This window comes from Pteropus medius, unplaced genomic scaffold, assembly GCF_902729225.1.
Source record: "Pteropus medius unplaced genomic scaffold, Ma_sr-lr_union100, whole genome shotgun sequence".
Taxonomy (NCBI): Eukaryota; Metazoa; Chordata; class Mammalia; order Chiroptera; family Pteropodidae; genus Pteropus; species Pteropus medius.
The window spans coordinates 3,880,001-3,906,874 of NW_024354503.1; the positions used below are offsets into that span (position 1 = coordinate 3,880,001).

A 26,874-nucleotide genomic window follows, 5' to 3' on the forward strand; every position below is an offset into this window, starting at 1 on the left:
TCTGGGACAATAGCCTGGACAGCAGAGCCAGCATCGGCGCCCAGACCCCTGACTCCAAGTTCTGTGCTCTTTCTCATGACACTTTCCTTTTTGCTCCCATTGCACAGACGGGGCCACCGAGGCTTCAAGATGAGACCTATGCTAAGTGGTTGGTCTGGGATATAAATCCCAGATTTACCTCATCTGGCCCCGGAGCACATTCTCCCACCATGAGCGCTTCTGCCTTCACATACGGCAGACTTCCTGGAGGAGGGAAGTTTTAACAGCACTTCGGGAATTGCTCCCTGTCGCTGGGGAAGGCAGGAACCACTGTCGGGGAGGAGCAAAGGGAAGCGGAGGCGGCTCCACACGCCCAGGGTGCCAGAGTCTCAGCACCACGGGGCCCAGGCCTTCGCTTTGGAAGCAGAACGGAACTTCCTGTGCCCGAGGAAGGAAGATGGGCCTGCAGAATAGAGCTCTTTCATTCGGCTACCCACAGTGGCAGCTGGGTGGGGATCTCTGGCCTGGCTCCTTTGGTCACCTGGGCCCAGCCTTTTCACACTGAGCCTCAGTTTCCCGTCTCTACAGGCTGCTCACTGAGGTCCCTTTAGCTTTGAAAGTCCTTGACTTAAGATCACAGAGATTGGCCACTGGCCAGACTGGGGCCATAGAAGGAAAGGCGGCAGGGTTGCACGTTCCAGGGCCTGTCTACCACCATACTGCTGCTATGCTCAGGGTTTCTCGAGTACTGTCTGCCTCCCACACTTCAGATCTGCATCTCAGGCACAGCCCTGGCCAAGCATGCTTTCTTGTTCTTTGGGGCTCAGCCCAGGAGTCGCTCCTCCAGGAAGTCCCCTCTCCCAGCACTGTGTCCCCATGGTGCCTCTGCAGGCTAAGCGCAGCAGAGAGCAGGCGTGGAAATGATGCTCAGCGGCTGATGCTCGAGTGTCTGAGCAGTTGATGTGTGCTGCCTCGTTTCACCCTGCATCATCCCATGAGGGAGGTCTACCACTGTCCCGATTTTACAGGTGAGAAAACTGAGGCTCGGTGATGCTCAGTGACATACTTGAGGTCACACAGAAGGAACCTGGCCACCTTCCCTTCCTGAAGCCTATTCTGCCGGGAAGGAGCCTGGGGTTTGAAAATCAGGGTCTCCAGACGATGGGCCCAGAGCAGCTCTCTGCAGGTCCAGGAGGATGGGCCTGGGGACGGGAAGATGACAGGGTCTCAGCGGACTCCTCGAGGGCCCTGCCCTGCTCCGAAGCTCAGCACTGAGAGCTGACTCTCTAATCACACCCTACTCTAACCCGTCAAGTCCCTCTCCCGCTCTGGGCCTCAGTTTCCACACCTTTAAAATGGTTATCATCCCCCAGACCTCCAAGAGGGGAGAGCTGGGCTGCCTGGCAGTGGTGTCTGACTGGCGAGAGGCCAGCTTGGTGTCCTGCCTCGGATGGGTGGAGGGGGACAGGAGGCCAGCAGGCAATGGGGAGCAGGGAGCGGCAGAGCGGCGCAGGGCTGCAGCACAGGGTCATCTGCGGGGAACAATGTGGGCCCCATAATTCACTCATCTGAAGCCACTTGGCTGCCTGGCCTGCCCCTGGTGTGGCCACAGCCCAGACACAGCAGCCACTGTCTGCCCAGCCACGGGGTGGGGCACCTGGGCCCAAGGCCCACTCTGCGGCCTGTCAGGAGATTTACACCCGACTCTTAACAACCGCGCGGAATCGGAATCGCAGGCGGGTGCCGGGCCCCGGGTGGTCTGCTGTGAACGGCCCCCTGTGAGCAGATGAAAGCCGGTCGGTGGCTGGCAGGGGGCCAGCGGGCAGGGAGGCAAGTGGCTCCCTCCCAGGGCTGTAACTGGGGCTCTCCCATCAGCCTGGGGTTGATTAGGGGAACCCGGGAGGTCTGATGTTAACCCCTTCCCTCCTGCTGGGAGCACTCCCCTGGGGGTCATGGAGGTCCTGGGTGCTGGGACCAGGAGCAGCTGGCTCTCCTCAGCTGGGACATCCGTCTGCCTCCCCACACCTGGAGCTGACAATGAAATGGTGGCAACTTTAGGACCCTCCAAGGCCCACCTGCGGGCTTACAGTCACTTTTCTCCCCCATGCTGTCTGGCGCCCCCAGCAGCCACAATGACTGTTTGCTCACTTCCTTCAGGCCTCTGCTCAAACATCACCTCTTCAGGAGGTCTCCCCTGTCCCCCACCCCTGCCGTGTCCCATCCCCCACACTCTCCGGTCTCCCTCTGCCCCCAGCTTTGTTTTTCCTTATAAAACTTGACATGACCTGAAATTAAATTAGCTCATCATTTGTTTACTTCGTTTATTCCACACATATTTACCGAGCAGCTACTAAGGGCTCGCGTCTGTATTCTGGGGTCTAGACCAGCGCCTGGCAAAGCAGAGGAAAGAACCTGTGTCCTGTGAAGCATACGGTGGGGGAAGGTGAAAAATAAATAAATGAGTGAACTATATCGCATCTTAGAAAGTGACCTGTGCTCGAGGTAAAATGAAAGCCGGAAAGTGTAAGGGGGAGTCGGGGCACTGCTGCGGGAAGGAGCGAGCCACGAATCTGGGGGTGTCTCAGGAGGAGAGTTCTGGGTAGAGGGAACAGCAGTGCAAAGGCCCTGAGGCAGGAGTATGGACGGGCTGGAGTGAGTCAGGAGGAGAGTGTTTGAGAAGCGGGCAGAGGGTCACGGGCACGGACCAGGCGGGGCCTTGCGGGCCACGGTGACAACCGCACTGTTTACCATGTCGCTCTATCCCTAGTGTGTGAGACCCAAGAGGGCCAGAGGCCAACTGTTGGGTTCGCTGCGGTGTCCCCAGTTTCTAGAACTGGGTCTGACACATGGTAGGTGCCCAGGAAAATATTTGTTGAAATCATTCCACGTACATTTCTGGGAAGGACCCACAGACAGGAAGCCGGGGCTGCTTCCCCAGACTCCTAAGGCCTCACGCAGGATTAAAAATCTGCATCCTACTCTTTCAGGTACCAGCACCTGCTAAGCCTGGAGGACCCGGGGTGAGCAACTTCCCAAACCATGATCCATGTCAGACCTACCAGCACTGTCCTGCCTCCTCCCCGTATCCAGGATCCTGCTCAGCCACCAGTTTTTTAACCAGCCCCCAGTGACTGTGAGGGACACCAGCATTGAGAACCTCAGAAACCGAGGCCACACAGGCAGGAAGCCACCAAGCCAGCCTTCAAACCAAGCCGGCCACCTGGCTGCCGACTAGGCACGCTCTGCAGGGCACCGGAGGGGAACGACCTGGCCACAGAACCCACAGCGGCCTCAGGGATCTGCAGGCTCCAGTCCTTGGCTCCCAGGACGAGTGCCCACTCCTACCCCACAGAAAGCTCAGCCCTCACATGGGCCCGGGGGTCACCAAGCAGGAGAAAGGCCCAGAAAGGAAATCCTGTGATAATCCGTGAGGCTTGTTGGACCCTTCCTGCAGGCTGGGCAACTGTCAGCTGGTTTAATGCTCACAAGCCCTCCACAGAGAAGATGCTAATTTCATCCCCCTTTTACAGATGAGAACACAGAGGTGGGAAGGCCCTTCCAAGTGGCCTTCTTTTCTCTGAGCCCCAGGCTAGAGCCTCTGGGTACACCGCAGCTCACCCTCGGGCAAGTGGCTTTGCCTCCTGGCCTGTCTCCTCCTGGGGCTGCTAAGGATCAATTAATGAAGACTGCCCAGGGCCTGGCACTCGGGGAGCGCTGGGTGACCAGCAGTGGCTGAGCTGGCCTCTTATCTCTTACAGTTGGGAAAACGGAAGCCTGCAAACAGGGAGAACTTGTCCAAGGTCACAAGCTGAAGGCCAGGCCGGGGCTGGAACTTAAGGTGCAGGTGAGACCTGACCTGAGGGCTGGGGGTGAGGGCAGGAGCAAGCAGGTCCTCAGGACGGGAGGCGTGGAGGACTGGCCCACTCGTTTTCTATAAATAAGCTTCTGCTAAGATTTTGCTATAAAAAAAAACTGATTTGGCCTGTGCCAAGGCCCAGAGAGGGACGCCATCTGCCTCGGGGTGTGCAGCAATCCTGGCCTGACTCGGGCCAGTTTCCCGCCGGGCTTCTTTCCTTTCCTCTTGCTGCCTCTTCCTGTACCACTCCCTCTCCCACCAGCTCACCCCAAGAAGGGGCTGACTCAGGCCCAGGGGGCCCTAGGAGAGAAGAGCAGGTAGGAGATTTGGGTGGGGGCTCCCAAGGGCAGGGCCAAACTTCCACCCTCATCCAGGGGCCTCACTGGGGGCTGCTGGACAGCTCTGGGCTGGGTGGGGTGAACGTGGGGGGCTCTGAGGGATTCCAGGCACTGCCAGGCCCCTGGGAACCTCCCACCAGGCTCTAAGCTCCCCCTCCCCCACCCTGCTCAAATACCTCTAAGCACTGGGTGCTCACTGCTTTGTGGAGTGGCTTCTAAGTGCTGCAACATCACGTTGAGCCCAATTGTGCCTCCTGTACATCTTGATCTGCCCCTGGAGACTTAGAGTAGCATATGATTTCCTGCCGCAGAAACTTACACCTCTGTTATCGCGGCCTGGGGTTCTCGGCAGCCCTCCTAACGGTGGGAGTGCAAGGGGGCGGCCGGGTACCAGGGATAACAGAACATTACAGCTCAGTGACTCACAAGGACTCTCCCTCTGCTATAGCCAGATGCTACCTACCTGTCAGCACTGATCCCCAGGCCCCTGGGGTGGGCAGTACCACCCCACTTCCTAGAGGAGTCAGCTGAGGCCCAGAGAAGTTAGCAACTTGCCCAAGGTCCCCCAGCCGAGCAAGCTGGTTCAGAATCTGCTCTCTGCACAATGGCCTGTGGCTTCCCAGCCATCACCACCTCGAGGCTTTTGGAGCCACTGACCCAGTTCACAGACAACAAAACCGAGGCAAAAAAGGGACGTGACTTGCCCAAAGCCACAAAACCCAAGGCCGGAGGCATGGACCTGCCACGTCCAATCCCAGCAGAAATCTGGCCAAAGCAGGTACCTATTGGGAGCTGAGCCTTCAGGCCTGATGACCATGTGCAGGAGTTCAGGGGAGGCCTGAGGAGGTGGACCTCAGAGGTCTGCAGGGAACTCTTCCGGGCCACTACTGGGCCCAGCTCTGAGCCTTTCCCAAGTGGCCAGACGCTGGATGGGCCCAGGACTGGATGGATGGGGAGTCAGGCCTGCCTGATTCCTAAGAAGGGAGGACTCAGCCCAAGGCGGGGCCCGGGTGGCCCTCACTGACCACGCCCTGGCATAGTCGCACTCCTGTCGTGAGCTTCCTGGGCACTGAAGAGAGACCAGGAGCTTGTGCTCCTGCCCCTGGTCCACTCCACCCGGAATCAAGATCAAAGGCTGTCTTTGGGACACTGGGCACCTCCCTGCAGCTAAGACAGTGCGAGGCCCTGGCCAGGATCTTAATGTCCCCAGGCTTAAATTCTCTCCTTACTAGAAGCCGGTGACCCTTTGGCTCTGTTGTCACGAGGATCCCACGATCCTCGTGAGGGCCACATTTACAAAAAAAGAGAAGGATAGGGCAGCTTTCAACACGCCAGGCTAGCAAACCATCAGCAAGGGACAGTCCAGACAAAAGCTTTGGTCAGAGCTCAGGAAGCAGCCAGTCCAGAGATGGCCAGATGGTTCTTTGTTTCATGCATTCATTCACTCACTCACTCATTCATCCAGTGAACACAGGCCTCTGGCCCACTCTGTGGCAGCTGCCCTTCGAGTTTTCCAGTCTGAATCTGCAAACTCCAGGTCCTTCAGCAGGCAGAAGCAATTAAACATAAACTCTTTTCGATGCTAAAATACACAGCGAAAGGCTCCCTGCACATAGTAGGTGCTCAATATATAACTGCAGAATCAAATTTGCATTCCTGATCTTGATAGTGTGGGGTCCTGGGGTCAGAGTGCCTGGGTTCTGTGCAACCTGAGCAAGTCACATACTGAGATTCAAAGAAAGAGTTTCCAAGGAGGCTACCTGGCCTCATAGCCAGACCAAGTTCTTCCTTGGATGGCTCCCTCCCTCAGCCACCGGAAGAGGAAGCTAGGGTGGAGTAGAGCACACCTGGCTCAAACATCAGCCACACACACACACACACACACACCTTATCTGAAGGCTTTTCTTTTCCTTAATGAATGCAATCCATACACCCTAGCTGGCTCCCAATGGGCAGGCATCCAATAGGGGAAGGGGGTCAACTGACCCTGCCATCTCCCGCTCCCAGCCTCCCTCGGTCCCGGTCCCAGCCAAGCACAGAGGGTTTGGGGCTTTGCTGGCACACAGTGTGTGGAGATATAGAGCCGAGGACCACGACTCCCCCGGGCACGCTCCTGGGAACTAGTGCCACCTGTCTGACCTCAGCTGCAGTAGTTCTGCTGGACCCTCCTCCTCTACCCAGGGGACTCAGCGGATCTGGCACTTACGTCTGGGCTCCCGGGGTCCATCCACGGTCACTTTGATGGCTCGGTGGTAGGTGGCCACTTGGGTAGGGTTGGTGAACACAGTGATGGTCAGTGTGAAACTCTTCCCTGGGAGGAATGGGGAATAAAGGCAGGAGGTTGGCACCTGGGGCCATTCGCAACACACCCTGTGCACCTCCCCAGGAAATCTCTAACCTTCCCGAAGGGGCAGGTCTCTCTCCTTTGAACCTGGATGGAAGACAGGGCTCTTTGTGATGTTCAAGCTGCTAAGGTCGACATTCAAGGCTCAGAGAGGTCTGGTACCAACTTATCACACACACTCCCTACCCTGTGCTGGCCACCCTGGCTTATTTTCTCCCCGCCTGTGTTCATGCTGTTCCTTCCATCCAGAGACCCTTGTGATTTTGGGGTGGTGAGTGAGGACGGGTACATTATTTTTTTCCTGAAAGTAATTAGTGATCTTTGTAGAAAATTTTGAGAACACAGAAAACATAAAAAAAGAAGAGAAAAACCACACATAGTTCCACTAGCCAGTTCCATAGTTTCACTGTTACCATTTGAGTGTTTTCTCCTCCAATTCTTTCGTGTGTGGGTACGTGCAAAAATCTATATTTTCGTACCTTTTTTTTTTCACTTATTATATATAAGCACTTTCCCATGTCATTAAAAATTCTTCATAAATTTCATTTTTAATGGCTGCAAAATATTTCAACTCATGGAAGCCTCATCTTTTATTTATGCATCTCCTTACTCTCGGGTAGTTATGGCGCTGCTAATTTCTTATTGGTGTGTGTGGCTGGGGGGTGGAAAAAGACTGATTTGGGAGCTGCAGACATTTCATTTGTAGACACAACTGTTATTTCCAGAACTCTATTCTATTTTTAGATAGACATTTGGCTCCAAAGTCTCCATTCAAAATTCCTGAGAGGGGAAAATAACTTTAAAATAAGAATTTATTTTTCTACCATTTAAAATAAAACGCAAATGACCTTCTGTTTATTAAAAAAAAAAAACAAAAAAAACAACCTTTGTCTACATCTCTGCTTATTTCCTTAGCATTGATTCCAAGAAGTGGTGAGTGATTTCATCGCATCAGAGGGCTGGGATGTATTTAGGGGTATTGATCTCTCTAGTGAGATGACTCTCCGGAGAGTCACGGTGATTGGTTGAGGCCGAATGTCACCCTGGTGCCATCGGCATCGCTACCACGTCTATCGAGGTGGAAGATCTCTTCAACGCTCCAGACTTCGCTTGCCTTTCTTCTATTACGAGTGAGATTGAAACTTTTTATGTTTATTATCTGTCTTAATCCAACACAGATTAGGGCTTCATGTTCTCTTACACTTTCCTATTATTTTAGTGCTTATAAAAAGTCGTTCTATATTAAGCTTGTTAACACTTTCCATGTCCTGTTTGTGGCAGTTTCCCAGTTCACTGGCCTTTACATTTCGCTTTCTGACTCCGAGCTGTTTTGCATTTTCAGTTCTATCTCTAGTTCGTGATTTCTCCTATCATTTTCATTTTTAGGCAAGTTTCCTCATGTAACAAGCAGATAAAGGTTTTCCTCTGATAAATAGCGCTTTCTCTACTTTCTACATGTAATTCTTTGATTCTCCTGGGGGTTTACCAGTCTGTGTGGTATAAAGTAAGACTTTTTCCCCAAAGGGCAACACAGTTTTCCCAACACCAACCCAGTTTTCCCAATACTTCCTGAAGTGAGGGCTGCCCCCCCGGGCCCCCGCTCCCCGACCCTGCCTTATCATCAAAGTCTTCACATGAATGCACCTGGGAGGGTGTGTGTGGGAACTTTGCTGGTCCCCCAAGTCAAACTTTGCCTCCCCGTCTAAGCACTCCTATATTCGGGCCCCAATTATAGTCTTGGGTACTCCCTGAGGGCAGCGGCCAATGGCCCGGGGCACCTGTGTCCCCGAGGGCTGGCCCAGGGTGGGTGCCAAGGGGGGCGGCTCAAGTGGACCCCACTGCTGTCCCTGTGTTTCCAATGACTCGCCAAGGCAGGCAGGTGGAGTTTTCATATTCCCGTTTCACAGGTGGGAGGTGAAAACTCAGGGTGGGTCCAACGGCTTATGGTCCCCTTTGCATAGTTCTCTCTGGGTACTTGTTGCTTTGGTGATCAAGTGAAAACTCTCTAGCTCCAGAAACAGGAGACTCCAGAACCCAAGTAAACCAGCCGGGGTGCCGGGGCCACATGCAGGAACCCAAAAGCTTCTGCGATACCAGAGGTGGAGAAGGGCAGGGGGTTTAAATTGAGGTGTGGCTGGAACTAGAAAGAGTTGGCCTCTCGGAAGAATTTTCCTGAGCCAGCCGGCTAGAGGAAAAGATGCAAATGCAAACTGCCTCTGCCTCTGAAGTCCTGGGTCAGAGAGACAAACCTGGCCCCTTGCCCTCAGACCATGGGGCCACCTTCCATGGTTTCTGAAAACACGACCTGCAAAAAGTCTAGGGCAATACCAGGCAGGTGGGCTCAGGCTCTCTGCCCACCCCCCAGAGGCCCCTCCTTCTTTCCCTCACTCTGAGGTCATCTCCGTCCTGGACACCCCGCCCCCACCAGTCAGGTACTCTCCCGGGGCATCTCCTTCCATCGCCTCCTTGGTCCTGCTGGGCAGGAAGCTAATGGGGAGTTTAGGGGGAGACGGAGGACCCGGCTCCGAACACCCAGGCCGGATGGGCCCCGGTCTCCCCAAGTGCTCCTGTTTCTCACCTCACTTCCCTCAGGTCTCCCCTGGAAAGTCACCTTCTCAGTGAAGCCCTTCCTGGTCACTTTATCTAAAGTAGTCATTTTTCACTTGGCATCCGTGGCCACCTCTTAGAACTGAGTGGGCTTGTGAATTGGGACAGGAAAAGGAAAGGCAGTGGCATTGTCCCTAACCTCCAAATGAAGTTTAGCATCTCTCTCAAGTATGAACACAGGCAACAAACCACAGAAGCATTACAGCAGTCCCTGCAGCCTTGTCACAATAGATGTCACAGATATTTGCATATTGCGTTACGGATATTGCAAATGTCTCTAAACATCTTTTATACTCATTACAACTTCAAAATCGTGGTCGTCATCAGACCCATTGATAGATCTTTTTATTTAATAGGCTAACAAAGCAGTACATTGATCACAATTTAAAAAGACATCTTCCTAACTACATTTTAATATAATTGGTTTCCACTGTAATCCTTTGCGTTTTGTTTTAGTCCTTAAAAAACATTATTCTAAGACTGTCAAAGGGGTCTGTAGGGTGGAAAAAGTTTAAAAAAGGTTAAAAAGCTCGATCGGAAGCCTCGTAGACCCTCCCACTCCCACCCTCTCTGCTTGAATCACTCCCAAATGCTTATTACTTCTAATAATCCATCTATTTATTTTATTTTGTCTCCCTCTACTAAACTTAAGCTCACTTGGGGCCAGCATTTGTGTCTTGTTCATTGCTGTGTGCCTAGCCCCTAGGACAGCATCTGAAACATAGGAGGTGTTCAATAAATGTTTGTTAAAATAATTAGTGGCAGAGATTACTGCTCCCATTTTACAGACGAGAAAACCGAGAGTCACAGAGGAGCGATGAGTTGACCAGGTCACACAGTATCCAGGCGGGGCTCAGAAAAGTTAGAATGTGCTAGAGCCTGCCCCTCGATGTAGATACTAAGGACCTGCTCCTGGATTGTCAGAAGCCCTCATCCCCACCAGGCAGCAAAACACAGGCCACCCCTTGAAGTCACCAGCCTTCCTCAACAGCTGTCTCCCAGTTTCCAAGCCGGGCACCACTCCTCCCAGGTACCCGAAGATAGGAGGGAGGAAGGGAGAGGTTGGGATCTGGGAGCAGGAGTGGGAGAGAGGGGCAGGTGTCAGGTAACACAGGAGGCGGGGACCCTGTGAACCAGGGGTGGCGAGTGCTCCTGGCCTCTCTCTGTACCTGGTAGCAAACCCTGCACAATGTTGGTAGACAATGTTGGTATACAACATTGTGCAGGAACTCTCCGGGCAAACCTGCAATCAGCCAGGAGTCCAGAAATTGCAAATCAAGGCGCTCCAAGGGCTGGCCCCCATTGGAGGGGAAGTCCTATAGTCTGGAAATAGCTGCCCTTTTGTGCTCTGAGTGGCCTCAGACATTTCCGTAGGACCTGGGGCCTCGGACCCACTGGCACGCACAATGTGGCTTTGGGCAGGTCCCTGTCCCTCTCAGCCAGGGCTCCTGTGTGATATGCCCCAACCACAGGGCTTCATGGATAGCAGGAGGGGACATGTCTCAGGAGACCTCTGGGTTTTCTCAACATTGGCCAAGAAGCCAATCTATCTCCTTTCCCATCCGTGGTACCCCTAAACCTGCACCTACACATCTCATACCAAACCGCTCTCCACATACTAGGTTTCTTTTTAACGAGTTAACAACAGTCCAGGAGTTCCTGCTCTTTTCACTTTCACCTTGGCCCCTGGCTGTCTCCTCGAGGGCATTTTGGGGAGTTGTGGTGTCCGGTCCTCACTGAGGTGGGATATGAGGGGTGGGGGATGCAAATATCCAGCAACGCACAAGGCAGTGGAGTATTCTTTCTTCCTGTGTGTGAAAAACTTGCTTATGAAGACTCTGAGCCATAAACCTAACTCAATTTTATATAAAACAAGGCAAATTTTTAAACATCTATTGAATTTTCCAGGCGAGAAGACAATTTTTTTTTTTTAAAAAAAAATGTGTTCCGAACATTGTCAAGCATTGTTCACAACTTCATGAAATCATGTCATTGACGACAACGCTGCAGTCAGACTGAGTCACATACACCTCTCCTGTCCAGCCTGCCGTGCCAATCTGGGGCTTCTGCCAGAGGTGCAAGCATCTGTCCACCAGTGTGGTCTCACCCAGCACATACATATCCAAATAGATATTTTTATTATAAATTACTTTCTCCCTTTTTTCTCATTACAGCTATGGAATTATTTTTAAGATTCGGATTTTGAAACTGCACCTAAGTAAGTAAGCTACGTTATCTATAGGTTTCATTGTGGGAAGGTAAAGGGTGCCATTACAAAATAGTATTGTAAGGAGGGGATGCTCGGTCTCGCAAGACGGGGACCTCGGCCCTAATCACTGCGGGGTATACCAATGACTTGGTTTCTTACCTTCTTTTCCTTGGTTCACGCCTTCAGGCTTATAGTGAGAGCTCTGTGGTGGTGGTATGTGTGTGTGTCTTTCATGGAAAGCTATCTTCTTGGAATTAAGACAGAATCCAGGAATAAAAAGCAAGGAAACAAGTGGAAGTTTCCATCTGGTTTCTTAGTACTGGCAGAAGTCAGAGAGCTAGGGAAAGGCTCTGGGTCCCAAACCCCAACCTGTCCTGACCCCTGAAGTGGCCCGAACTGTCTGTATCAATCACTGATTTGTTCTCTCCTAGGGAATTTCCCAATGTGCAGGATGGGCACAGCAGATGCGCTGCTGTTTGCCACAGGACCCCTGCACCCTCCTTCCTCAATGCCATCCGCCTCCAAGTTCCCACTCAATAACCTTCTGGGTTTCCCCCACCCCCGCCCAAACCGCACCAGAATCAGAGAATCAGTGACTGTCACCACTCAAAGAGACTTCAAAGATCTCCTCCAGTCCCAGGCATTTGAAGTAACAAAATCTCTAATATGTATCCAGCTCTCAGTTATATGCAAACTAAGACACTTGTACCAAGTTCCTTAACCTTCACGAAATCACCTGAGGTAGGTACCATTATTATCTCTATTTTATAGATGAGGAAACTGAGGCGCAGAGAGGTTAAGCCATTTGCCCAATGTCATCCCACAAGTCACTGGTAGAGCTGAACCTGAAATACAGGTCAGCTGGTTTTAGAGCTCAGGCTGTTTAATACCACGCGCTTCCAAGGTCTGAAAGTCTTGTTGGGTTCCACGGGCATCGGAACTCCCACTCAGGCCTCTTCCTGCCTCCCGGCACCACTGAGAGTGGCAAGCGAATGTCTGTGACAATCGTTTATAGACTCAGCCTCCCGCATGTCCCAGAGCCACAGTCCAGCCTCAGCGGCGCCTGCTCCAAGACCATGCTGCTCAACGGTGCAGGCCTTGCAGGGTGCGTGCAGGTCTGTGGGTATACATGCCACAAGGAAATCGTTTTCAGCAGCAGAATGGCCAGACAAGGTCCCGGAAACTCAGAGAATCCTCATCTCTTCTCTTCCCATATCTCACCTCCCAGGAGAAGGGGTACGGTGCCACAATCCTGATGCCACGCTGGGCTCCAGGGACTGACCTCCCCTTCTGCCTGCCTTCCAAGGGGCTGCAGCTACGGCGGGCCTCCCTCACCACCACCGTCACCTGGGCCGGCAGAACGGGCCACCGCCCCGCAGTCACAGTTGAGTTGCATCCGAGCCAGTGGCTGACCAGTGGCTGCCAGCAACTCTCCACTCCGGGCTAGGGCTGGGATTAAGTTGCAAAAGGCTTGAGAGATTGGGGATGACAAAAGGGGCTTGGAGACTAATTAGGAGCAGCAATGAAAGCTTAATTCATAAAAGCAAACATTTTCCATCCATCAACCTGCAACCAGTTAAGGGCAACGTTTGAAAGAAATCTGTGCATGAGGAAGGGAGCCAACAGGAACAGGAAATGTTTGAAAGAATGTAAACTATTTCAGTTTCATAAAAAGTAACAAGTAAACAGTTATTACATGCAAATAATGCCCTGGTTTTAATTAATGCTGAAAAGTCAAAATATGTTTGACATTTGTATGTATACATTGAACGGTCGGAGAGGGAAAAATGGTGCCCAGATGCCCATTTCCTAGCAGGGCTGGCGGCTCAGAGGAAACTAAAACCTTGAAAAGGTCTTGTTTATTGGTGATGAAAAGTACAATTCTGCTTCAGCCTCTGTCGAGACTGGGAGCTGAGGGAACCTAGCTTACTCTCTTAACAAAGCTGGAGGGGCAGGCCAGTGCTTGGGAGGGGCACTCTCCAATTTTCAGTAGGCTGTTCTTAAAGGGCCAGAGAGCCCTCATTTCCCCATTTCTCTAGGGGCAGAGTTTCTAGGACTTCTCCACCCAGAAGTGATGGTGGGTTTCAAGTCCCGGCAGCTCCTCCTACTCAACAGGCCCTCATGGCAGCCAAGGCGGCGGCGTCTTGTCCTGCCTTCCTTCATACTGCCCGAAGTAGATCAGGGCGGCATAGCAGCCTTGATTCTGGAGTGAGAGATGGCAGTCTTCAAGCTGTGCTTTCCAACATTCAGCATCCTGTACTGCATTCACTTCTTTTCTAAACCACCTAAGGCTCAAAGGGCTGGGGAAACTGTGGCTATGGGAGACCACAGCTGTGGAGAAGCAGCCTCTAAGTGTAGGGGAGACTCTGCCCCAGTGCGGAAAGCGGCTGGGGTGCTTGGGACCCCGCAGACCAAGGATCTGTCCTCTAAACCACCTGCTCAAAGACCCACAAAGGCTCCTGTTTGAACTTGTGAATCTTCTCCCAGCATCTCTTGTGAGACCAGGGCACTTAATCGGGAAAGGGGAGGCTTCAGGAGTTAGTAAACCCCAGAAACGGGGAGAGAATTGTGGGTTCCCCCCACAAGAGACCTTAACTTTCCTCACATCTTCAAAGGGATCTGTAGTACCCTAAGGGGTTCCAAACCATTGTTTTAGCCAGAGCTGGGCCTGGAGACCTGTTTCTGGGGCTCCCATTGGGACCCCAAGGCCTCGCTCTCGGCCTCCTTCCCCCCCAACCTTTGCCACTGCCAGTGTCGGCTGGTGCGGCCTCCCTTCCACTCACCTCGCCCACTGCGGCCCACGAAGCGAAGGTCGTTGAACCTGGCCACCTGGTTCTTCATGACAGCGGAGGCATTGCGCAGTTCGGCAGAGTAGTTCTCATCATTGCCTGCCATCACAGTCACTACCGTTCCATCTGGCACATCCCCCAGCGCTACCACCTGAGGGCATGGGGGCAGGGGGACAGCTTAGAGAGGTAGGGAGAGGCAAGAGAAAGGGGGGAGGGGCTGGGGCGGGCAGGTCCCCTAGGTCCCCGGCGCACTGCGGATTTCTCAAATGCTGGGCGGAGAAGAGGCTTAAAGCAATAGAGACCTTCCCCCAAATATAACAAAAAGAGATCTCTGCCTTTCATACCGAAATCCTAGATCAATTGGCTAAGCCGTGCCCTGCAAAATTATCCTTTCGATTCGATTAAACCTAAGCGAGAGCTGAGAATGAGCTCAGTCACTGTGATGTAGGGTGCAGTTCCCGTCTCCCCTTCGCTTGAGCGAAAAAGGAATCAACATGCTCCTAGCAACCAAGTCTCTAAGTAAAAACAATATCAACACCAATAATAACGGGGACTGCTCCTCACACTCAGTTAAAGCAAGAGCCGTTTGGGGTATGAAATCTGGCCCTGAAATGTGGCCCAGGCCCAGTTAATCGGCCTCTGCAGAGCCTGAATTCGTTATGCAGAGAAAATGCAAAATGCAAAACAAACTGGTGTTTTGAGAGGGTTTGTACAGAAAACTCCTTTAAAGCGAAAGAGGGGCTTTTGGTAGCAGGAGGATGCACCTGCTGGGAATTGTAGGATGGGAGTGGAGATGCCCCCCTAATATGGAATCTCCACACACCCCCCCACCCCGCCCCCCAAGAAGCATGGAGAGGCAGATGCCTTTTGAAAGGGAATCAGACTGCAAACGCAGTCACAGCCATTTAAACGTGGCCACCGCGTGCAGGGACTAGGGATCCAGATGGTAAAAATTTCAAGGAGAAAATGTTTAGGGTCTGATTAAAAAGGCCAGATTTCCTGTCAACATCCTGTCTTCTTTTAATTTCAAAGATTCCTTTTAAGCTCCAAGTGACAGTAAAACCTCGGTTCTGAGGATTAAAGTCACACGGGCCTCCTCTTCCCCTCCTCCCCCCTAGAGATTTTCCCCACTGGTATTTTAAGATGTCACCCGGGAGACCTCAAAGAGCCACTCATCCTTTTCTTCCAATTTGGAGTCGTCTTAATGGGAGCAAGGACGGCCTCAGCTGCCAGCAGCCTCCGTTTCCAGCCACCTCGGGGCACCGCCACCCCCAGCCGCCGGCCCTTCCTGCCCTGCCCTTTCTCACGGCAGCTGTGAGAGGTTTAGGGGAAAACCAAGGCGTTTTCGTTTCATCTCGTTGCCCCCTTAAAAAAATGAAAATGAAACAGTCGCCTACTCCCTGGCAAAGAGAAAAAAGATCCTCTGAAGGACTGGGGGCTGCTAGGGGTGGGAGCCCCCCAATCTCTGCCTGACATTCGGGATCCCTGACGCAACCGTTTAGGGCACAGTGCCCCCGATCCCAGCCCAGAGTCGCTCGGTGTAAAATTTCAGAAGCCAGAGGTTGAGGGTGTGAGCAGGAAGTGTTTCTGAAGCGGTGCAGGAGGAGGGGTGCCGGCAGTGGAGGGTAGGCCCTATCCACCAACCCCCACTCCCACCCCCACCTCCGGTGTCCTCGCCCCAGGCCCGGGGCTCCTCTCTCCGCTGCCCTCAGGGCTGTGTCCAGGGATCTGAGCTGGAGGGGGGCGAAGCCCCATCCGCCCGTTTCCGCATCAACGTTTCTCCGCAGAGCTCCCGGAAGGTGGAGGGGGCGCACCTCCTAAAAGGCACCCGTGCGGGGTGCATCCGAGAGGGAACGCCGAAGTCTCCGGGCGCAGCGCACGGCGAGACCCACAGCGCCCGTGGCCCAGCTGCCTGGCTCTAGCTGCGGGGTCGCGGGCAATTCTCCTCCCCCGCTTCCCCCGGCCCTGGCTCCTGCAGCGGAGGCGCCCGGAGCCCCAGGGCCCGTGTCCTTCCTCCCTGGGCCCCGCACTCACCTTGAAGGCGACGGGCAGCGTCTTGTTGCAGCGCCAGTGCGAGGGCAGCACGGAGCAGAGGAAGTTGGGGCTGTCGGTGCGCACGAGCTCGCCCGCGTGGTCCGCCAGCACATCCGCCATCGAGCGCACCTCGGGCCGGGCGCGCCCGCCGGGCCCCACGGCCGCCTGAGCGCTCAGCGCGCCGCTGTTCTCGCCCATCTTGCCGCCGCCGCCGCCGCCGCCGCAGGAGAAGGCCGTGGAGGGAGGTGTGAAGCGGCGGCTGGTGCTCGGGTCTACAGGAATACGCATAACAGCGGCCGTCAGGGCGCCGGGCGGGCGGCAGCGGCGCGGCTCCCCCGGGGGTGGCCGGCGCGGGCGCCTCCTCGGCCGCGGCTGCCACGAGAAGCGGGGAAGCAGAAGCGGCCAGGCCGGGGCTTCTGGGCGCAGGGGGCGGCGCCCAGGGACGCCCCGCTGGGGCTCGTCTGCAGCGAGGTCTTGCTGCCCCGACGACCGCGCGCAGCCTGCCCGCTAGTCCCGCATCATGGGCGCGCGACCCTTGTGTGGCGGTCCCGGCTGTCTCGGCGGTGGCTGGGCCCGCACCGACTGTGCCGCCGCTGCCTCCCGCCCCCGCACCGACTACGCGGCCGCAGCCCCAGAACAAATCCTCGAGAATCAAGTGGCGGCGCCGCGGCGGCCGGCGCGGGGTTAGTACCCCGGGTCCCGCGAGGGCGGGGCCGGCCCGAGCGACGCGTCACGCAGCCAATCCGAGCCCCCATCGAGGGCACCTCGGCGGCGCTCGCGGGGGGAGGACCGAGGACCTCCGAAGGCCGCCCCACCGGGAGGGGCGGAAGGCCCCGCCTCTCGGAGGACGCCTGGGGTCGGGAGCCCAGCGCGACAGCCCAGGGCTCCTGCAGAGTTCTGGGGAACCCGGGCCAAGGCTAAAAATGTGTTTAAAAGGTCGGGGCCCTAGCTCATTCGCCGCCGTCTCCGGGGCCGCGCCTCCTCTTCTCTCCCCCCTTTACTCACTGCCCGCTGTCGGGACTCCCCAGTTCCAGCCGCTTTGGGCCTGTGTTGCCTGCACCCACAGCTGGAGACTGCAGGGGCCCCAAGACGGGTGACACTGCGCGGAAGCTGCCCCAAAGAGGCTTCTCACCTCCCTAGCCCGCAAATTATTTTGACCCAAGAGTCTCCATCGCACAAGAGATTATGCGCGCACCAGCGGCCTCTGCAGCTCCCAGGCCTGAGCGACTTTGGTCCTGGCCTCGGCGGGCCCGGGACTGAGGGAAGGGTGTCCCCCCACAGGCGCGCATCTGGCTTGGGAGCGACTAACCCCGTTCCCCTTCGCTCTCCCGTCAAGTCAACTGTCAGGATAGTGCAGGCCTCGCTGCGTCGTTCTTCGTCGTGGCGGCCTGTGGCTCTTTGTAAACCGCGATGGGGCCAGAAAAACGCGAGTGATTTTTTTTTTTTTTTGCTGGTTTCTCTCCCCGTATTGTAACCACGATCCTGCATCATGTAAGAGGACGCGAGTCTGTGGCGAGAAGAAAACTGCGGAGAATGCGGGAATGGCCGCAAAGCTAAGGGCCCCGGCTTGCAAAGAAGGGAGTTCTTTCCTCCACGTGGATACCACCGGCCCCGGCGCGGCCGAGTCTACGTCTTCCCCGGCGGTGCACGCCGGCCGCGCCGCAGGGACGCACACAGCTCTGCGGAGGCACGGCCTGCCTGCCCGCTGGCCCTGGGTCCTCGATCCCACTCCGGGCCATGCGGCCCACCGCTCTTGGGGCTTCACGGCGAACAATCCCTTCTGTCCTGCCTCCTAGGCCAGGCGAGCGGGACTAGGGACAGAATACAGCAGGGAGGGAGACTGGAAAGATCAAGCCTTATTCACCCTGGAATCCCGCCCCAGACGCTCCCTGGAGTCTGGGGAACGAATGCGTGCCGAGTCTCTCCGCCGTTTTGGAGATCGGGTTGGATATTCGTTGTTCCCGGTCCTTGACAGGTGCAAAACGACGAATTCCACGTCTTGGGTGCAAAGAAGCGTAAGAACCGACGGTGGCGGCAAGATTCCGCCCCGCATCTGACCCCGGCCCCGTGCGCACCATTTCGTCGTCGCCAAACGAAATCAAGCCCCGCGTGCACTGCAGAGCAGACTGGCTCTGGCCCAATCTCGACCACCTGGAGAGCTGGTCCCTACCCCTCTCCGAGCCTCCCGTCCGCTGCTTAGGCCATTGAAAAGCGTAGAAGGAGAAGGCCCCTTACTGGACCTTTTTATAAAGCCTACACCTCGGAATCGCAGATCGCGGGGGCTGAGGCCCGCGCGCTCTGGCGAGCTCTGGCACTAGCCGCAGAACCAGAAGAAAGCGAGGGGCCCGGCTTCGGTGCGTCCAACCTCTGGGAGCTTCCCCACGAAAGGCACACGACATGGTAGCGAGGTAGGGCCCAGGGCCAGGGAGGGCGTGCGATGAGTGCTGCCCTGGAGTGGCTGTGGTGCCAGGACCTGTAGGGTTTGTAAATTCGATTGGTTTATTGGTTTCGGTTTGCGCCCGGGCCTTTACTTATTCCTCTACCTGATTCCTCTCTCTTATCCGACGGCGGGTTTGCAAACGGGTTTCCTGAGAATGGGGCTCCTGTGGGTCTCGGCACCTGGCACAGGTCCCGGCGCGGCTCCAGCTCTCGGTAGGGCTCTCGCTGAAGGTGGGCGCCGGAACCAGGGGTCCCTGGTTGTTGGCGCCAGGGTCCCCAACCGGAGGTCGCCAGCGCCGCGGGGGCCGGAGCAATTCCGGGAGCCACCGCTAGTTGGCGCCTGCACTCTGCCAGCTGCGTAATTGCCCCGCCGGGCCCTGCTCACACATGTGAACCAGCTGGGATCCCCATGTCCAGGCGCAGCGGGTCACCCAAGGGCTGCCCTTGCTGGGCAGACGTCCTGTCCTATTCTTCGCTATTTGTGCGGACACGTCTGGGACAAACCAATGGCTTTGTGTCAGACCGGAGGCTGCTCTCCCAGCCCTCGATGGACACTGACGCTTTGACACTGATGCTTTCGGCATTCGCATCTCAGACATCCGAGAGTCCCTGTGCACTCCCACCTGCAGAACGTCCTCCCTGACAGAAGTGCACAATCCTTTCCTGCCTCATTATGAGGGACTGGGGTGACGAGGATGCACAGAAAAACAGACCAGCTCATTACCGATTTCGACGAACGACCAACCTACTTCCCAGTCCCAAACCCACAGACCTGACCTAGGGTCATTCTAATTCTCTCTCTCTCTCTCTCAATCTCTCTCTCTCTCTCTCGACAATTGAAGGGCTCTTACTCCTCTACCTGGGACATGCGGATACTCTCTCTCTTCCCCATCTTGTAGAGACAGCCATCTCTTCTCCTTCTTTCACTGGACCCATGTACAAACACCCTGCTTTCTCTTAAATGGCTCCTGCCTAAGGGCACCCAAGTTGTCCGCAGGATGAGGCCCAGAGCTGGGTAAACAGGGACCCAGCCTCCAGCCTTCAGAGCCGCGGTTCTGTGGGCCGCTCCTTCTGACAGTGTCCTTCATTCCAGGGAGAGGATCCCCAGGGTGAGAATGACCCTGTGTCAGGCCACCCTCCTCCTGCCACTGGAGGTTGTCTAGAAGTTGGCTCTACGTGCCTTACTCCTAATGAGGTGCTGGCCAGAGAGCTTCCGAGGGCAGGTCTGATGCCTGGAGAGTCCCGGTGCCTGGGGAGGGGCGAGGATCCCCTAGGTGTACCAGACAATGGGCATATATGCTCTGGAAAACCTTCTAAGAGGTCTACTAGTTCTGGAAAGAGCTTGGGTCTGCAGTTTTACTGCCTGAGTTTTTCCTCCACCACCTCCTGTGATCTAGGGAAAATTGCTTAAAACCTCTCTGAGCCTCGTCTGTGTCATCTGTAAAGTTGGGGTAATAATAGCGGCCTCTTCACAGAATTGTGTGTAAAGTGCTTAGCACAGGCCTGGCACTTAAGGGGCGCTCCACCCATCGTCACTGTTGTTACGCTTTTTAAATAAAGCCTGTTCATGCCTTGTCAGGGGCCTTTGGCAAGTCACCTCCCCTCTCTGGGCCACACAGTTCCCATTGTGAAGTATCCAATTCTCATGTTCAAAGCTTGCCAGGACTCAGAGCCTAGTCCATGGCCATCCTGTCCCCCTTGGTTCACCTAGGGGCTGCTTAGGGGAGGTAAAGACTGCCTATGTCCTGGCTCCAGGTGGAGGCAGCTTGCAGGAGGCTTTCTAGTATCCATCACAGACTCCCCACCCCTTCTCTCTGACACTGTCGGCTACCTTCTTCCTCCTCCCTCCTCCTCCCCAAGAGGCATCTTTCTCTTTATCCCAAGTCTCATGGGAGCCCCAATCCAGTGACTAGACAAAGAGACTGTCCTCTAGAAGCTAATGATTTCTCCCAGTTTTGCCTCCACACCCCTACTTGGGAAGGTTACATATCACCATGTAACCCTCCTGCTGGTGCCCTGGAACTCAAGGGGGAACATTTCTGCCCCTCACTGAGCTTCAGTTTTCTCTTCTGTGAATGGAGTTCATTCCAGTCACTCCATTTCATAATTCGGAGGATTGGAGACTTCATCGGGAGGGGAGGGCACTGTGTTCCACGGGATCTAAAATGCCATCCATTGGTTCATATGAAAGAAAAAGAAGGAAAATATTGCTAATTAAACCAGGACTTGCCTGCATCCTGGTTTCGGGTATATAGTGATACATATATAATTATAAATTTGTATATTTTATATAATGTACATGATACATATTATATATAAAAATATATAAAATTAGCAAGAAAGGGTCATGAAAACAGTATTATATTTGAGGGGTTGTTGCTTCCAAGTTGGAGGCCCTCATCTCAGAAAATCCAGCTCTGGACCGTTCTTCCTGGGCAGCCTCCGGAAGGCTCCAGAATATGCAGGCGGACAAGTGTACTTCTCAAATTACAGTCTTTTTTTTTTTTTTTTTTTTTTTTTGGAAAGGGCTAGACTCGGAGGGGAGGGGAGGGAGGGGGAGCTGGGGAGAGCACTGTGGTTAAGACACAGCTGTTGGCTCTGCCATCGACTGGCTGTGCAACTTTTGCTCTTCTGTGAGCCTTGGTTTCCTAACTGGTAGAATGGGAAGAATGGTGACCGCTATGGTGGGACTATGTCCAGCCACTGTGTTAGGGCTTTAAGTGCTTGATCCCATCCTCATAGCAATGGTATGTGGTAGGTGTTATGCTCGTTTAAATGAAGGGAGACGTTGCCCAAGGTTTACTATGCTAGGGAGAACCAGAGCGAGGCTAAAAGGCTCATCTGACTCCAAATCTGGGGAGCTGAGCCACCACCTGGTTACGTACACCACCTCCCTCCTTCGTTGAATAAAGTAATGGGAAGAGCCAGGTATATCGATATCGAAGGTGCTCAATCAATGTTTGCTATTATGATGGTGGTGGAGTTAGAGGCAATAAAATCCGTTAGACAGATTTTGGTCTTGGAAATCAGCAGACGCTTTAAACCGGGTTGGGAGACAGGAAAGGGGTTGCAGGGGCCATCTGCTGAGACCCTCCCACCGTGCGCTCTCCTTCAGCCTCAGGACGACCTGTGAGGAGATAGACCTAGCCATAGTCTGTCCCAAATTTACAGATGGGAACCCCGAGGCCCAGGAAGGAGGAGAGATGTGACTCGAGTCACCAAGGAAGAAGTGAGGCCAGGGGGAAGGAAGCCTGGCATCCGAAAGTGGGGTGTCCTGACCTCCGCCTGCCTGGACCCCCGATCACCCTACTGGAGTCCACAGGTGGAAATGAGGCCAGGACCCTCACAAGAGGGCGCCACTTCAGGGCTGGAAGCAACCCCTGAACACCCATCACCAAAGAAGGAAATGCCAAAGTCAGCCACCTCTCCATATGGTCCTCAGTTTCCCCAACTGAATGATGGGAGTGCGCTTCCACGGTCCCTCGAGGCGCCAGGCAGGCTCCCCTCAGGACCGCAGAGAAGTTTCCCTGTGACTTCAAGTCGGAGCCCCCTTGTGTCTGTGCAGCTGCAGAAGCCCCAGTCCCATTCTCACCCCAGCACAGGTCCTAGGTCTGTCGTGAGAGAGACCAGGAGGGAAAGAGGAGGTCTCAGGGGGAGCCTGGCACAGGGAAGGGAGGCAAGCCCCGTCAGCAGCCAGGGAAGTGGGTTCTGGTTTCGGCTCCCACCGCTGGATCTGGTATTCCTGCCGCCCTCCCTGTTTCTTGCTTTGGTCATCTATAAAATAGGAAAATAATTCTGGTAGAGCCCTTTGGTTTATGACTAATAATTGTCCTAATTTATTGGACTCCTGCTATGTGCTGGGAATTTTAGCCCACTTATCGCTAACCCTCAGGATGCTTCTGTAGGCAAGGGATTTTATTCTCTCCGTTTTATGGAGGGGGAAATTGTGGCTCAGAGAAGAAAGAGCTTCCCTGCTCTGGGCCACAGAACCTGAAGGCTCTTCTTTCAACATGGCTTGATCCGGCTCTGTCTGTGCTCTGCTGGTTGGTCACAGTACCTTAGACTCTCCGTGGACAGCAGTGGGTGGGTGCAGAGCTCCCTGCTGGCAGAGCCCTCACATCAGAGAATTCTTCTCTGGGGAGGTAGGGAGTGGTAAGAGGGATCTGGGCGTCTTGGAGCCCAAGACAGCTATGGGATAGGTATGCCCTTTTCCCAGCCCCAGGATGGGCTTCAGTGCAGCTGTCAGGCAGAGACAAGGCTCCTCTGAGTGGCTGTCACCTCTCACATCCCTTACAGTGGAGGAAAGACAGGAGGATCCGAGTTTAAAGTGCCTCCAAACCTTAATCAGATAGCAAGAATAGGAGCCAGTCAGACGCTAATTTTTGGAATAGGATTGGAACCAGGGAACTAGAGCCCCAACTTCTATTAGTCTTTACTGACAGCAGTTAAGCTCTTAAGGCATGCCAGACCTCATCCCACACTTCATACTCATTTTTGCCTCCCAGTACTCTTGTGGGGGAGGTACAGTTATCACCCCCATTTCACAAGTGAGAAAACTAAAGACAGAGAGGTTAAGTCATTTGCTCAGGGTCACACAGCTGGCAAAGTGAGGAGCTGAGATTCCAACCAGGCCGCCTGGCCCCAGAGCCCACGTTCCTGACCACCACGCTCTGTTCTCATGGACCAGAATCAGATGCTTGAAGTTATAGTCATGGAATAGAATTAGAATCCTGGCAGGAGAATTGTGGGCAGGATTCAGGATTTTATAATGTCAGACTCAGCAGGACTCAAGAGATATATCCAACTCTCCCATTTATCGAATGGCAGAACCGAGGCTAGGGAGGGGAAGCGCCTCACTCAAACTTGTAACCTAGGCCAGGGGCAGAGCCTGGAACCCCCTGCTGTGACCTCCCACTGACGCTGGTCCAGGGTGCCTTCCTCTTCATGGCAGGCCCTCTTTGCCCCGCCGCCCACCTAGTGGCTTTGGGCCCAGACAGTCCCATTAGGGATTTTCCACCTCCCCAACAGGTCCTAATGACTGTCAGTCCTTATGAAGCCTTAATTAATCTCAGAGGTCGATGGCTTGGAGGAGACCAGGGGCTTTGGCCTTACGCAGATGAAGATTACAGCTCCATTTCATGTGGTGGCGAAGGAACGCCTCAGACATTCCTGCCAGCAATAAAAGCCACATGGCTTTCCATAGTTGCCCTTGGAAAAGTAAAAAAGCGCAGCCCTTTGCGGAAAGAAATCAACTATGTGCTGTATGCATGGCATGAGATAAAAATGGGCTATAACGAGGTGGAGAATAGTTGGTCTTTTATGCTGCCTCTGATGGCCACTGAGAGTAGCAGGGCCCAGCGGTCATGATCCTAGCTGCAGCCCTGGGGTGGGGGTGGGTCGGGTGGGGTGGTGGTGGCCTCAGCACAGTGGTGGAAGTCACAGTAGAAAGACCTCAGTCCCTTCACCTGAACCGGGGTTGAGCCACCCCAGATGTCCCATAGGCAGGGCCAGCTTCCTGGCCTGGAACCCATGCAGTCACACAGGGCCTTGCTCTCAGAAGGGTCTTGCACTTGGTTGAATGCTCTGCCGTCAATGCCTTGAATCTCTTAATACTTTTTGAACAAAGGGGCGGCATTTTCATTTTGCATTGGGCCCCCAAATTATGTAACTTGTCTAGCCCACAGGTTACCCCGTCAGCCAATTGCCATATGTGTCTTGGCCCCTACCACGCGCCCAGGCCTGTGGAGTAGTATTTTTTGAGCACCTGCTTTCCTTACATTATCCGAGATGAACTTCAAACCAACACTGAACTGGGCGGCTGTGGAAATTGAGGCTCAGAGAGGATTCCATGTGGTAAGCAAGCTTAGATTTGGAGTTAGGCCTCCACACTCCACATTCGGCAATTCCCCAGGGGGTGGGGGTGCATGTGGTCAGGCTTTTTTATTCCCAAATAACAGAAGGGATAACCGAGGCCAGGGAAGCGAAGGTGCTCACGGTCGCAGATAGTCACTGATGGATCAAGCACTCAGTACCAGGCTGTGTGACAGTGGGCCTGGGCCTGGATTCAGAGGGCTGGGGGTGGGTAGCATGCCCCAGTTTTCTAGTTGTTTGTTCCATTTGTAATTTGTTAGCTCTCTCTATGTGGATCACTGCCTTCAGTCCAGCCTGGGATGGAGAAGCAGTCCCGCCCCCTCCCCCACAGCTCTCCACAGGTTTTCTCTGTGACTTCCTCTACTCTTTCATGCTCCAGTTTTGTTCTGCCACCCTCTTCGGTTGGGGAAGCAGTTATGCCTTGTACCTTGATAAACTCACATGAGTCCCAATTCCCCAGGAATCCAAGAGTTGGGGCTGAACGGAGCCTAAAGACAGTCATGACTTATAACCCGGGCTGGGCCTGAGGCTCATGGACTTGGCTGCTGGCTTTAGGGGGAACCATTCCCTTATTCCTTGCTGGGTGACCCTGGGAAAGTCCTTTCCCTCACTGGGCCTCAGACACTCCATCAGGGAGATAAGTGCATTGGACCACATTTGATCCCAGGAAGTACTGTCCATCTTCAATGTTCTAGAATTTCATGTTACTCTATGACAGGTCTGAGGAAACTGAGGCCCAGGAATGGTCAAGGACTTGCTCAAGGTCACAGGGGATGCTCATTGGCAGTTGGACCTAACTCTGAGGGACTGCCTGCCTACCCAGCTCTTCTCTGCAAAAGCCTTTGGAGTGCCCGGCCTTGAACTTATCTTCCTCTGTGCCCTGGCCCATACTGTCCTATCAGGCACTCTAAGTGTCCAGGGCTGGAAGCCACAGCTAAGGGTCCTTGGTAGGAACTAAAGACCCTCTTTTGAAAAAAACGTGCCCAGTGATGGCAGCATTTTTTTCCCCACTCATATTTGGGCCTCTCCGAGCCTCAGTTTCCTGTGTCATCATTTCCATAATAAAGGCTCCTTTTCCACTGGTTATAATTTGGCTATAAAATGGGGAGGAAGACTCTGACTCTAAGATCTGAGGGGCAGGTGAGGTTTAGAGCTCTGGGAAACCAGAATAGGAAAGTCTCCACTGGACCTCAGGTGCACAGGGCGTACACACACGCACGCACACACCTCTTCTCGTGGGCACACTCACAAACAGTACCCATGGTAATGGGCACACTCTCTCACACACACATTTACCGGCAACTCACACACACATCTATGTGGACAAGCCCTCGTGGAGGCCAATACTGTTATGCTGCAGCCACACGTGCAAACAGTTACATGTGTGTGTGCAAAGACACTTATAAGGACACATCTATCTTTGTCAATGCACACAGACCCATTAGTGGAAACGTAGACAGGCCTCCATATAGGGTTACGTAGACACACACACAGGTAAGGGCACACGTCAGGGTTGTGTAGACACAGACCATCCTGTGGATGGATCTACACACACATGCTGAGGCAGGTGTGGAATCCAGGCTCAGAGCTTGGACCTATAATTGAGGTCAGCCCTGGGAGGAGTGGAACCCTGGTCATGGAAGTATCCACTTCGCCTTAATTCAGGAACATTGACTTTCTACGTGGTTTGCCGGCCTTGCATTTCCAGACGCTTCCCCAGCATCTGACTTTTAACTTTCCCCTCCCCCTCCCCAAATGTCCCATGGAGGTGAAGAGAGCCTGCCCTCCTGGCCCAGAGAATGGTGGCTGTACCAGGAGGGTTGCACATAGGGTCCCCTGAGGCAGCCGGGGCTGGAGGGCAGAGCATCAGCCTAGGGGCCCAAAGCCCTAGAGTCAGGGTCAGGCTGAGAGGCCTTGTGCATGACACGTGGCCTCCCTGAGCCTTAGCCACCTCACCTGTAAAATGGGGGTACTTACTGCTGCTCAAATGGGGGTGCGAAGGGACAGCTGGCATGTGGTAGGAACTTTGAAATAGCAGCCTCCACACCTCGACCACCCCTGGAGGGCAAGTTTCCCTGAACCCCTCTGTTAGGGCCCATCTGACATCCTCAGGGACCTCATGGGGAATAGTATTGAAATCATGTCACATGATGAACTGTTAAAGCAACTGGGGACTTTGTCCTGGAAAAGAGCAGGCCAGGGGGCTGAGAGCTCTGCCTTCAGATCTGAGAAGAGCTTCCAGGTGGCAGGGGACCAGGTGGATGCTGGGGATGGAACTAAGGCCAGTGGCTGTTGGACTTCATTCAAGGAAAAGAAGCATTGAGAGCCAGCTAGAGAGAGCATGAGACATACCTCTCCAGAGGTAGAGAGCTCCCTGTTATGGGAAGTATTAAAGTAGAGGCCAGGAT

At 54.2% G+C, this 26,874-nt stretch overlaps 1 protein-coding gene across 1 annotated transcript in view; it reads right to left on the reverse strand.

Moving 5' to 3' along the window:
* The window catches only part of RUNX3 (RUNX family transcription factor 3), a 61,089-nt gene that overhangs the window by 12,017 nt on the left and 22,198 nt on the right, over nt 1-26,874 (reverse strand). Inside the window, exons 2-4 of the mRNA XM_039854262.1 lie at nt 16,157-16,428; nt 14,117-14,273; nt 6,380-6,484 (exon numbers count right to left, since the gene is read on the reverse strand). Coding sequence (XP_039710196.1) covers nt 6,380-6,484; nt 14,117-14,273; nt 16,157-16,428 — 534 coding nt within the window. The remainder of the gene's footprint in view (nt 1-6,379; nt 6,485-14,116; nt 14,274-16,156; nt 16,429-26,874) is intronic.